Source organism: Bombina bombina, chromosome 4 (assembly GCF_027579735.1).
Source record: "Bombina bombina isolate aBomBom1 chromosome 4, aBomBom1.pri, whole genome shotgun sequence".
Taxonomy (NCBI): domain Eukaryota; kingdom Metazoa; phylum Chordata; class Amphibia; order Anura; family Bombinatoridae; genus Bombina; species Bombina bombina.
Window position 1 is genome coordinate 863465989 of NC_069502.1, and position 13644 is coordinate 863479632.

The 13644-nt window shown below is 43.1% G+C and overlaps 1 protein-coding gene across 3 annotated transcripts in view; it reads right to left on the bottom strand.

Moving 5' to 3' along the window:
- Window positions 1-13233, bottom strand: part of LOC128657332 (oocyte zinc finger protein XlCOF7.1-like) — a 48990-nt gene extending 35757 nt beyond the window's left edge. Inside the window, exons 1-5 of one of the 3 annotated variants that reach the window (XM_053711638.1) lie at window positions 13184-13233; window positions 11150-11255; window positions 2185-2244; window positions 1685-1832; window positions 542-640 (exon numbers count right to left, since the gene is read on the bottom strand). In XM_053711638.1, coding sequence (XP_053567613.1) covers window positions 542-640; window positions 1685-1832; window positions 2185-2244; window positions 11150-11227 — 385 coding nt within the window. In that variant the 5' untranslated portion in view covers window positions 11228-11255; window positions 13184-13233. Of the gene's footprint in view, window positions 1-541; window positions 641-1684; window positions 1833-2184; window positions 2245-11149 lie in introns of all 3 variants that reach the window. The other 2 variants (XM_053711637.1, XM_053711636.1) reach the window with 2 other exon arrangements.
- Window positions 13234-13644: the final 411 nt, after the last annotated feature.

The window sequence follows — 13644 nt, forward strand, 5'->3', positions numbered from 1 at the left end:
TTACACAATCTGATTATATAGTCATATTACATAATATATCAGTATTTTGTGATTGTAAGTGGTGTCTTCAGGTCCATCATTTACATAATTACTAGTAAAGATTAAATCATTTCAGAATCTGGGGCCGATTTGTTAACAGTCGGAGGGACATGATCCGCTGTAGTGGATCATGTCCGCCCAACATCGTTGAATGCCGACAGCATACGCTGTCTGCATTTATCATTGCACAAGCAGTTCTGGTGAACTGCTTGTGCAATACTGCCCCCTGCAGATTTGCGACCAATCGGCCGCTAGCAGGAGGGGTCAATCAACCCGATCGTATACGATCAGGTTAATTGCTGTCCGCCGCCTCAGAGGAGGTGGACTAGTCAAGGAGCAGTGGTCTTAAGAGTGCTGCTTCTTCTTAACTCCTCGAGCCTGAAGGTTCTCGTGGAAACAGGGCGATTAGGGGCCATTCGGCCCTTGTTAAATCGGCCCCTCTGAGTTTTCAAAAAAATGAAAAAGAAAACATTAATAGCAGCTTCTGCCATAGATCTGTTACCTGCAGAGACGTCCGATGGGGTCTCCCCTGGCTGAATATTCTGTACCAGTTCTCTATGTGCTCCTGTGTCTAGATTTTCATCACTGTGACCTGTTAGTTCTAATAAAGAATACAATCAGTTTATTTCGAAAAATGGAAATGAAATAAAGTTTGTTGCACCTAAAAAGTCTTCTTAAAGGGACACTGAACCCAAAAAAATATTTTGTGATTCAGATAGAGCATGCAATTTTAAGCAACTTTCTAATTTACTCCTATTAGCTTCATTGTTTTTTATTCTCTTGGTATCTTTATTTGAAAAGCAAGAATGTAAGTTTAGATGCCGGCCTATTTTTGGTGAACAACCTGGGTTGCTCTTGCTGATTGGTGGATAAATTCATCCACCAATAAACAAGTGCTGTCCAGGGTCCTGGACTTTATTTTTCAAATAAAGATCGCAAAAGAACAAAGAAAAATTGCCTGCTCCATCTGAATCACAAAATAAAAAATTTGGGTTCAGTGTCCCTTTAATATGTATTTGATTAACAAAAATAATGCATCTGTTACTTTTTGCATATAAAATATTTACATCTAGAAATTAATATTAACATATATAAATTGATATATAATTGATTTAACATTAAAGGGACACTGAACCCAACATTTTTCTTTTGCGATTCAGATAGAGCATGCAATTTTAAGCAACTTTCTAATTTATTCCTATAATCAATTTTTTTTCATTCTCTTGGTATGTTTATTTGAAAAGCAAGAATGTAAGTTTAGATGCCGGCCCATTTTTAGTAAACAAACTGGGTTGTCCTTGCTGATTGGACAGCGCCAATAAACAAGTGCTGTCCATGGTTCTGAACCAAACATTTGCTGGCTCCTTAGCTTTAATGCTTTCTTTTTCAAATAATGATAGCAAGAGAACGAAGAAAAATTGATAATAGAAGTAAATTAGAAAGTTGCTTAAAATTGCATGCTGTATCTGAATCATGAAAGAAAAAATTTATCTTGACCCTTTAAATGTGATTTTTTTTTGTTTTGTTTATAATCAGACAGCTCATTAGATCACACATGACAGATTCACTGTAGATTTACTCTCTGTCAGCCACTGTACTGTATGTGCATTTCCTGTGTGAGATATTTATTACTACACAGCGTTACCTGAGCTCTCATTTCCTGGGATCTCTATAGTACTTAGTGCTGGGTGAGTCTCCATCATGACGTCCTTGTAAAGCTCCTTGTGTCCCTCTATATACTCCCACTCTTCCATAGAGAAATACATAGCAACATCATCACACTTTATAGGCACCTGAAACACACACAACTCATTCAGCGCTGACACAGGGACTGGTTCTGTCACACACTTTTACTGACAGAGCCAGAGTAATGTTACTGAGAACATGCAGAGACACAGACAGAAGGTACTATAGGTAAATGCACACAGGGCCAGATGGGTCAGTTAAGGAAGTCACTGTGTATACTGTCACATTCCCCAGCAGTGCTCATGCTCCTCTCAGCCGGTGAATGCTACTGTTGGAGGATAATGATACTAAGAGACACAGAGAGATGTTAGGAAAACACACACAGGGCCAAACAGATCACTATGGGGAGTCACTATAACATGACTCTGATATAATGTCACATTCCCCAGCAGTACTCACCTCTCCGCTCTGCCGGTGAATTCTACTGTGGGAGGGCCTCTTCTTCACAATGACATATTCCTATAAAATTTAAATAAGAGAAAATCATCAGACTCTGTTCCCTGGACTAACATTTCTCCAGTTCTTGTTTACTTCTAAATCTTTTTAAATTATGGGGCTTTCTTCACAGTCTTGATCACCACAATGTAACCTAACTGACTGAATTACTGTACTTTTTTGAGGGACCTTTGTGGTTTGAGGATGTTAAAGATGGAGGACATTAGCTTCATTACAGGACCATTGATTAACGTAGAATGCAGCCTTTGGGTGAGGTCTCATTTGGGACAACAGAGTTGAGTCTTTGGTTGATGGGACCATGCTCAACAAATATATTCAAAAGTTAGGAGCCAGCCCAAGGCACATGAGATATATATATATATATATATATATATATATATTTGTTAGCTGTATCTGCATTAATAATTACAATAATAATACTAAAAATCACAACCCAATTTTCAGAATACTGTGCAAATCAATAGAGCTGCCTGTTAATTTCCAATTTTTTTTTTTTTTTTAAATCCAGCTAGACCATTATACATTAACCCCTTAACGACCGAGGATGTGCAGGGTACGTCCTCAAAAAAAAGGCAGTTAATGCCTGAGAACGTACCCTGCACGTCCTCGGTTTGGAAAGCAGCTGGAAGCGATCCTGCTCGCTTCCAGCTGCTTTCCGGTTATTGCAGTGATGCCTCGATATGGAGGCATCCTGCAATAACTTTTTTAAGCCATCCGGTGCAGAGAGAGCCACTCTGTGGCCCTCTCTGCACCGGAGATCGGTGGCTCCCTGCGTTGGTGGGTGGGAGCCGGACCGGGAGGCGGGAGGCTGGTTATGTGCAGGGGGGGGGCGGGATCGTGGGCGGGGATGAGCGGGGGCGCGCACGGACGCGCGCGCGTGCACGGGAGGGCGGGGGCGTGCACGGGGAGGGAGCGGGTGGGAAGCGCTACACTACAGAAAATGTGTTAATAAAAAATGTTTAAATGCCTTAATATTTAAAAAAAAAAAAAGATCAGCAAGGTGGTGGGGGTTTGTCTGTGTGGGGGGGGGGAAGCTACACTACAGAAAAAAGCCAAATAAATATAAAAAAAGCACTTTTTTTTTGCAAACTGGGTACTGGCAGACAGCTGCCAGTACCCAAGATGGCCCCCAATGAGGCAGAGGGGATGGTCAGAGAGCGGTTTTGGGGGGGATCAGGGAGGTTGGGGGCCCTTTTATTTTAGTACTGGCAGACTTTCTGCCAGTACTTAAGATGGCGGGGACAATTGTGGGGTGGGGGAGGGAAGGGAGCTGTTTGGGAGGGATCAGGGGGTGGGATGTGTCAGGTGGGAGGCTGATCTCTACACTAAAGCTAAAATTAACCCTGCAAGCTCCCTACAAACTCCCTAATTAACCCCTTCACTGCTAGCCATAATACACGTGTGAGGCGCAGCAGGATTTAGCGGCCTTCTAATTACCAGAAAGCAACGCCAAAGTCATATATGTCTGCTATTTCTGAACAAAGGGGATCCCAGACAAGTATTTACAACCATTTGTGCCATAATTGCACAAGCTGTTTGTAAATTATTTCAGTGAGAAACCTAAAATTGTGAAAAATTTAACTTTTTTTTCAATTTGATCGCATTTGGCGGTGAAATGGTGGCATGAAATATACCAAAATGTGCCTAGATCAATACTTGGGGTTGTCTACTATACTACACTAAAGCTAAAATTAACCCTACAAGCTCCCTAAAAGCTCCCTAATTAACCCCTTAACTGCTGGGCATAATACACTTGTGGTGCGCAGTGGCATTTAGCGGCCTTCTAATTACCAAAAACCAACGCCAAAGCCATATATGTCTGCTATTTCTGAACAAAGGGGATCCCAGAGAAGAATTTACAACCATTTATGCCATAATTGCACAAGTTGTTTGTAAATAATTTCAGTGAGAAACCAAAAGTTTGTGAAAAAATTTGTGAAAAAGTGAACGATTTTTTGTATTTGATCGCATTTGGCGGTGAAATGGTGGTATGAAATATACCAAAATTGTCCTAGATCAATACTTTGGGATGTCTACTAAAAAAAATATATACATGTCAAGGGATATTCAGGGATTCCTGAAAGATATTAGTGTTCTAATGTAACTAGCGCTAATTTTGGAAAAAAGTGGTTTGGAAATAGCAAAGTGCTACTTGTATTTATGGCCCTATAACTTGCAAAAAAAGCAAAGAACATGTAAACATTGGGTATTTCTAAACTCAGGACAAAATTTTGAAACTATTTAGCATGGGTGTTTTTTGGTGGTTGTAGATATGTAACAGATTTTGGGGGTCAAAGTTAGAAAAAGTGTGTTTTTTTCAATTTTTCCTCATATTTTATATTTTTTTTTATAGTAAATTATAAGATATGATGAAAATAATGGTATCTTTAGAAAGTCCATTTAGTGGCGAGAAAAACGGTATATAATATGTGTGGGTACAGTAAATGAGTAAGAAGAAAATTACAGCTAAACACAAACACCGCAAAAATGTAAAAATAGCCTTGGTCCCAAAAGGACAGAAAATGGAAAAGTGCTGTGGTCATTAAGGGGTTAATAAAAAAAACCAAGGCAGCTTGAGACTCATTTCTGCAAAATAAAAACAACAGTTTTATTGCAACCAAGATGTGTATAGCCAGGTCATGGAAAAAACTTGAAGCTCAAACCTTAGCTCAGATCACTCAACTCATAGATTATTTAGCGTCAATGGAGAGAGGTTTTTATAACACGACTGACCGTATTGACAAGTATTGGACGATCTGGAGTAGGTGGGTTCTTAAACCTCCTTAGACGCCCAAATGCTTATTATTGTCTTTTTGGTCCCATGGTGGATCCACTATCCCTCTGAGAATTTTCTCTATTTCCCTTTTTCCTTCCCCCCCCCCTCCCCTTTCCCTTTTTTTTTTCCTCTCTTTTTCTTCTCCTTTTTTTTTCATATCCTACCGCTGCCTTTTTTCTCTTTTAATTTTTATTGTTAATTCGAACCTGATGTCCCTACTTAGTAACCTTGTTAGGGACTATCTGTCTCCACATTAGGACTTAACGATAGATGAGACAATGGGAACAGACACGGCCAAAAACTCTTGTGATGCCCTACAATTAATTAATTTGATAAACTAAACTTTATTTTTGAACATATACTAAAGGACATCACCCTATCTCTTGAGATATTTCTCCTCAATTCAGATGTAAGAATGAGAGTAATCTATTAGTTGGCAATTATTCCTATGTCAAAATTCTGTGCCAGTTTGTAGTATGAATACCCCTGTATTTTATACTTGAAAAATTGTTCAAAGTTTGTTTTTTACGCTGATTGTTTTATTTGCATCTTCTTTGTACTGATTTATGCTTAATAAAGCTTAAAAAAAAAAAAAAACAGTCTGCTATAAATGCCAATCTTTAAGAGCCTTATATTATAAATCACCAGTGTTACACTTTCTGAATGAAACAGAGCTAGAAGGCAGAGCAGTTAGCCCAGTGTACTGTACATCAATATACTTGCAGTCTTCTCTGGTCAGGTTTTAAAACATAGCTGTGGAAGTTTCCCCCCCTGCTTCTCTGGGGTGAAACAGCTGGCAGAACAGGTAGAGGAAGTGTATTTAATGTTGGTTGAGAAGACAGGAGATGCAGCTTTATCTCAGGGTCTCCGTGTACTCTAACACTGAACACAGCAATACAAGAAACAACCACAGCAGAAAACCAAGTGAGGCGCATTTCCAGGCCCCTTAAGCTGTAACTGTAATAAGCATACAAAAACCAGGAGTACAGCAGAGTACCGGGTTCCTAGGCAGACTGACACTGCAGGGACATGGAAATCTGCACAACCCAACAATACCTATGACTGCAACTCTATAATGAAACCATCAGCAGTAAGCAGCACATTAAATAGTCTTCTTGTACACTGTTAATAAGGGAAAACAGCAACAACGGCTCCTCAGAGACCCAGCAAATGGTGCAGGGACGGAGCAACACAGATGTAGCCAGACAATACCCCCACCTACACTAGCCCAGGAGCCACTTTTTACTAAGCTGGCATTCCTCCTCCTATTATAAGCACCGCTGTTCCTCATTAATTTGGGGAGGTGTAGGTCTAGTTTTTATTTGCCATATGAAAAAAGGAAATTTATGCTTACCTGATAAATTTATTTCTTTTATTGTATGACGAGTCCACAGATTTCATTCTTACTTATGGTATTACGCCTCCTGGTCAGCAGGAGGAGGCAAAGAGCACCACAGCAGAGCTGTATATATAGCTCCTTCCTTCCCTCCCACTCCAGTCATTCGACCGAAGTTAGGAAGAGAAAAGAAAAGCCAAAGGTGCAGAGGTGACTGAAGTTTAACAAAAATACGTAAATACCGGTCTTAGAAATGACAGGGTGGGCCGTGGATGAAAGGGAGGGACAAGACAGGAACCTAAACAGAAGGCACCATTGCTTGAAGAACCTTTCTCCCAAAACCAGCCTCAGATGAAGCAAAAGTATCAAATTTGGAAAAAGTGTGAAGAGACGACGAAGTTGCAGCCTTGCAAATCTGTTCAACAGAAGCATAGTTTTTTTCTGCTGTCCTGCTGAGCTTGCCCTGCAATCCTTAGACATATTTGCATTAAAGAATATCTGTTCTTTACATTGTAAGGCCCTTTCAGTACATGAGGGACAAAAAGTAAGAGGGGGTTCCACATTGGGATCTAAACACATAGAACAGGTACTTTCCAGAAGTTCAGACATGTTAAACAGACTAGCAGCAATAGCAATAAAAGTCATTCTATACTTGATATATTTAACCTTGCAAGTCAAATCTTATAGCCAAATATTTGAAAAGAAAAAAAAAAATGCCTACTGCGCCTTTAAAAAATAAAAGCGCAACAATTTTTCTGCGTGCTGTATAATAATTTTGCAGTGATAAACAAAGTGTCCTTATACTGCTCCGTTTGTTCAGTTATACTATTTACAAATTTTTCTCACACTCCAGACATTGCACCTCGCCACAGCCCTGCTGCGGCGCCTACCTGCCCCCAGACAACACTGATCAATCGTGAGCAGCGCTCCCAAGTCTCTTTGCACCTCTATGTGCACAAACTGACTTAGGCCACACCGGAGCTCAGGAACTTGCTGCCGATCCGGATGGATACTGCGCGGCTGAGTGTGCGAAACTAGGCCCCATCCACCGTGGGTGTAACTCGAGACTCGTGGGTATACTATTTCCATCTTGCATACTGCTTACCCCTCCCCAGTACAGGGAATAATGTCAGCCTGTTCTGATGTATCTAGTCTCCCCAGAATCAAATGACTGAACATACCTCAATGCTGATTGTAGCATGACACGGCTCTCCACATTGAAGATGTTTCTTTACACTACCTTCAACCGCTCTGTGGGATCCAGCAGGATCTTAGAGAATGTTTGCTAAGATCATCAACATCAGGGCAGAAAATAAAATGTCTCCACTCCTCTTAGGAAGTTATTGACTGACGATTTCTCCCTGAGAAAAATAGTACTCACTGGCACCATTTTAAAACAAAAAAAACTTCTTGATTAAAGAATCTAAACTAACACCTCACTTTACCTCTTCCTATCACTAACACAGGCAAAGAGAATGACTGGAGTGAGAGGGAAGGGAGGAGTTATATATACAGCTCTGCTGTGGTGCTCTTTGCCTCCTCCTGCTGACCAGGAGGCGTAAGCCCATAAGTAAGGATGAAATCCGTGGACTCGTCATATCTTGTAAAAGAAATACAGTTCATACTACATACTCCCCAGCCTCAACCTTGACACACTTACTCCACGCCACCAAAGCATTGGCCTCTCCTTCCCTCAATAACATTTATTAACCCCTTAATGACAACTGACATACCAGGTACGTCATGCATTAACAATCAGTTAATGACAATGGACGTACCTGGTACGTCAGTTGTCTAACAGAGTGCTGGAAGTGATCACAATCACTTCCAGCAGCTCTGAGGGTATTGCAGTGATGCCTCGATATGGAGGCATCCTGCAATACCCCTTTACAAGACTCTGATGCAGAGAGAGCCACTCTGTGGCCCTCTCTGCACCGGTAGTGATGGTGCCGATGGTGCCTCTGACCGGTGGGAGGAGGGAGCGTGTGCGCGCGCGTGCACGATGCGCGCGCGTGCACGGGTGTGCGTGTGCATGTGGGCGCGCGTGCACGTGCGCACATTAGCCACACTGACACCAATGAAAAAATAAGGGGAAAAAAAGTTATTTTATTTTTTTTATATTTAAAAGGATCTGTGAGGGGGAGGGGGTGGGGGTATTGTGGGGGGGCTGCTACACTACAGAAATAAATAAACACAAATAACAGTTATAAATACAATTAAAATAAGTTTGGTTTGTGGGGCCAAACTGGGTACTGGCAGACAGCTGCCAGTACCCAAGATGGCGGTAATTAGGTAGGGGAGAGGGTTAGAGAGCTGGAGGGGGGGATCAGGGAGGTTGGTGCTAAGGCAGGGGTCCATCACAACTAAAATATTTTATAATTTTTATTTAAAAAAAAAAAAAAAAAACTCTTTTATTTAGTACTGGCAGACTTTCTGCCAGTACTTAAGATGGCGGTAACAATTGTGGGGTGGGGGAGGGAAGAGAGCTATTTGGGAGGGATCAGGGGGTGGGATGTGTCAGGTGGGAGGCTGATCTCTAAAATTAACCCTGCAAGCTCCCTACAAGCTACCTAATTTAACCCCTTCACTGCTGGGCATAATTCACGTGTTGTGCGCAGCAGCATTTAGCGGCCTTCTAATTACCAAAAAGCAACGCCAAAGCCATATAAATCTGCTATTTCTGAACAAAGGGGATCCCAGAGAAGCTTTTACAACAATTTCTGCCATAATTGCACAAGCTGTTTGTAAATAATTTCAGTGAGAAACCTAAAATTGTGAAAAATGTAAAGTTTTTTTTTTTATTTGCTCGCATTTGGCGGTGAAATGGTGGCATAAAATATACCAAAATGGGCCTAGATCAATACTTGGGGTTGTCTACTACACTACACTAAAGCTAAAATTAACCCTACAAGCTCCCTACAAGCTCCCTAATTAACCCCTTCACTCCTGGGCATAAAACATGTGTGGTGCGCAGCGGCATTTAGCGGCCTTCTAATTACCAAAAAGCAACCACAAAGCCATATAAGTCTGTTATTTCTGAAAAAGGGGATCCCAGAGAAGCATTTACAACCATTTGTGCCATAATTGCAGAAGCTGTTTGTAAATAATTTCAGTGGGAAACCTAAAGTTTGTGACAAAATTTGTGAAAAAGTGAACTTTTTTTTTTTTTTATCGCATTTGGCGGTGAAATGGTGGCATGAAATATACCAAAATGGGCCTAGATCAATACTTTGGGATGTCTTCTAAAACAAAATATATACATGTCAAGGGATATTCAGATATTCCTGACAGATATCAGGGTTCCAAAGTAACTAGCGCTAATTTTGAAAAAAAGTGGTTTGGAAATAGCAAAGTGCTACTTGTATTTATTGCCCCATAAATTGCAAAAAAAGCAAAGAACATGTAAACATTGGGTATTTCTAAACTCAGGACAAAATTTATAAACTATTTAGCATGGGTGTTTTTTGGTGATTGTAGATGTGTAACAGATTTTGGGGGTCAAAGTTAGAAAAAGTGTGTTTTTTTCCATTTTTTCCTCATATTTTATCATTTTTTTTTAGTAAATTATAAGATATGATGAAAATAATGGTATCTTTAGAAAGTGCATTTAATGACGAGAAAAACGGTATATAATATGTGTGGGTACAGTAAACGAGTAAGAGGAAAATTACAGCTAAACGCAAACACTGCAGAAATGTAAAAATAGCCATTGTCATTAAGGGTAAGAAAATTGAAAAATGGTCCGGTCATTAAGGGGTTAATATGTCGTATTCGCTCTTAGCCACACCATTAATGGTAGATTGTCCCCGCCCCTGAAGAATGAACATTTTTCAAAAACCGTGGCCTCAAAATTATCCAACCGCACTGGGGAACATTTTAGGTGTGGCTGGTGGTAGCCAGCAGCAGGAAGTGGCGACACCCTTGGGGATCTCGGGAGCTTCAAACCAGGGTGCCAGGCCCTAATTTTCAGTTGCTAGTTGCACAGTAGAACCTGGGCAAGCACTGTGATAGGAGGTTCCTTGGTTGCTGTAGTCCTGCAAGGTAGCCCTTGGGAAGGAATGTTCTTTATATTTTTTGTTTGTTTTGGGTATTATGCAGTGGGAGCCTTGGGTTCTGGAGGATATTTGTGCCCGGGGGTCATGTAGTAGGGTATTGAATGCTTGGATTTTTTTGTTAATGATGGTAGGGTCATGCAGGGGAGTATTAGGGCTGTTTAGTTTTACAGTGAAGGATTGTACATTGGCCCCTGGGTGCTGGGGTGGTTTTGCAGTGAAAGGTTATGCAGGAGACCCTGGGTGTTAAGGGATGTTTTACAGTGGATAGCTGTGCAGGGGTCTCTGGGTGCTAGGGGACACGTTGCAATGGAGGGTTGTACAGGGGACCTTGGGTGCTGGTGGAGGTTTTACAGTGGATAGTTGTGTAGGGGTCCCTGGGTGCTAGGGGAGGTTGTTTCAATGATTCTTGTGCAGGAACCACTGGGTGATTGGGGAGGTTTTACAGTGGATAGTTATGCAGAATACCCTGGGTGCTGTGGGAGGTTCTTCAATGGAGGGTTGTGCAGGGACCCCTGAGTCCTGGAGAGGTGCAGTGGATAGTTGTGCAGGAGTAATGTCTGGTAATAAAAACTTTGCAGTGGATAAATGGTGCAGGGGTCCCTGGAGAGGTGCAGTGGCTCCTAGGTGCTAGGGGGGCTGAGTGAGGGTTGTGAAGGGGACCCTGAGTGCTGGGGGTATGCAGGTGGTCATGTTGATGCAAGCATTAATAATATAGGTCTGGTGATCAAACGCAGCTCTCACCTCTCCGGTCAGCAGGCAGATGATGCCCAGGGCCTGAGTCAGGAACTGCTCTGCCATCTGCTTCCTGTATTTGTTCATCTTGACTCAGTTGCTAGAAATGTGACACCTGCGAGAAGAAAGGAAGGAGCAACAAATGAGAGATGGGAAAGAGTCAGAGCTCTTCCTGTATTTATATTATGGTAAAGCTATGATTATCTCCCATTCCAGAGCACAAGTGGCGCTAATAAAATGTGCCCCAGTGCTGGGTGAAATGAGCTGTACACTTTGGCCAGGAGAGGTGCGAGAGTTAGAGCAGCACTTCTACCAGGTCAGCCATTTAATTACAGCGCCACATGTTGCTTCAGCGGTGCACGTGCTGACAGTGACGTACAGAGGAGCTTCCAACACTGAATTCAGCGACAAGAGTGAGAGCTCTGCTTTCAGCTGCTGGACTTAGGCTCTTCCCTCTCTTTCTTTTCCTTTATTTGCGTTTCGGTATCTGATCCCTCACTAATTAGCCACATGTGCCAGGCAGTGCTGTATCACCAGTCCGTCCCTTCAACCTTCCTGCTTAAAGGGACATTCTATCAGTCCCCATTCTTACCCTCAAACAGCTCCCTCCTCACCTTCTCAGAACCTCTCTCCCTCACACAGCCTTTCTCACCCTCTCAGCCACCTTTTCCTCATTCACCCAGCTCACCCACTAACAGTCTCTCCTTACACTCTAAGCTTCTTCCTTAACACAGCTCCCTTCTTAACATCTAAGCCCCCTACTTACCCTCTCATTCTCCCTCACTTGAACACAGCTCTCATCACCTTCTTAGTACCAGTCTACAATACACAAGGCCCCCCACTCCCAGACCCTCCTCACCCTCTAAAATTTCCCTCTCCCTTACACAGTCTCCTCCTCTCAGCCCTTTTCTTCCTCACACAGTCCCTTCCCAACACCTCTCTCCCTCACGCTCAGCACCCCCTGAACCTTGCAGCCCTCCTCACCTTCTCAACACCTCTCTCCCTCACTCTTGGCTCCCCCTTACGCCTTTAGCCCTCTTCTCACTCACACGGCCCCCTCTTTACCCACTCAACACCTCTCTCCCTCACTCACTCAGCTTACCCTTAACCTCCTCTCCCTCACACAGCCCCCTCCTCAAACTCTCAACACCTCTCTCCCTCACGTTCAGCTCTCCCTTACCCCTTTAGCACACCTCTCCCTCACACAGCCCCTTCCTCACACTATCAACATCTCTCTCCCTCACTCTCAGGCAGCTCTCACTCACACAGCCCCCTCCTCACATTTTCAACACCTCTCTCCCTCAATTTCAGCTCCCCCTTAGCCCTTTAGCTCTCAGCCCTCCTCTCCCTCACACAGCCCCCTCCTCACCCTCTCAACACCTCTCTCCCTCACTCTCAGCTCTCCCTTACCCCTTTAGCACTACTCTCCCTCACCTAGCCCCTTCCTCACACTATCAACATCTCTCTCCCTCACTCTCAGGCAGCTCTCACTCAGACAGCCCCCTCCTCACACTTTCAACACCCCTCTCCCTCAATTTCAGCTCTCCCTTAGCTGTTTAGCTCTCAGCCCCCCTCTCCCTCACACAGCCCCTTCTCAACTCCTTTCTCCCTCACTTTCAGCTTTCCCTTACCCCTTTAGCCCTCCTCTCCCTCACACAGCCCCTTCCTCACACTCTAAACACTTCTCTCCCTCACTCTCAGCTTCCTCTTACCCACGCAGCTCTTCTCTCCCTCACATAGCTCCCTTCTCACCCTCTCAGCTCCTCTCTCCCTCACTCTCATCAACCTCTTACCCTCTCAGCTCCCTCTTACCCTCTCAGCTCCTCTCTCCCTCCCTCTCAGCTCCCCTCTCCCTCATTCTCAGCTCCCTCTTACCCTCTCAGCTCTCCTCTCCCTCACACAGTCCCCTTCTCAGGCCGCACCTCCCTCGCACACAACCCTCTATTCATCATACAACCCCAATCCTGACTCACACATCAGACAACAGGGGGCTTCTGTTAGCTCTCACGCGGCATCCTGTGTTACACACAGCTGATAACTCACGGCACAGCTCACTGAGTATAACACGAATTTGTTAACGCGGTCCCTTTCAGCTAAGGTATCAATGATGTCACGGCAGTCACGTGAACGGTCCTACAGCTGGATCATCTGGATGGGATCTAGTTGCTACCAGTGTCGTAGGACAATTGACAAGGTAACAAAGTAGCTTTGTGTAAGTGCTTTGCATCTGTCTTTATATTGCACTGAAATAGTGCGTGTGAGGCAGAAAGAGCATATGTGTATAATATACTGGGGTCGGGAGCGGGCTGTGCATATGATATAACGAGAATCTCTCTATAATTTAAATCCGTATTTACTGTACAGATAATGGTCTCTGTGTGTGAGGCAGAGGGTAATATATATCTATATCTAAGGTACTGGACAGGGTGCTCTTGTGAAGCAGAGGGAAAATGCATATAATATTATATATCTGGTTTATATTGTACTGGGTGTGTGTGTATAAG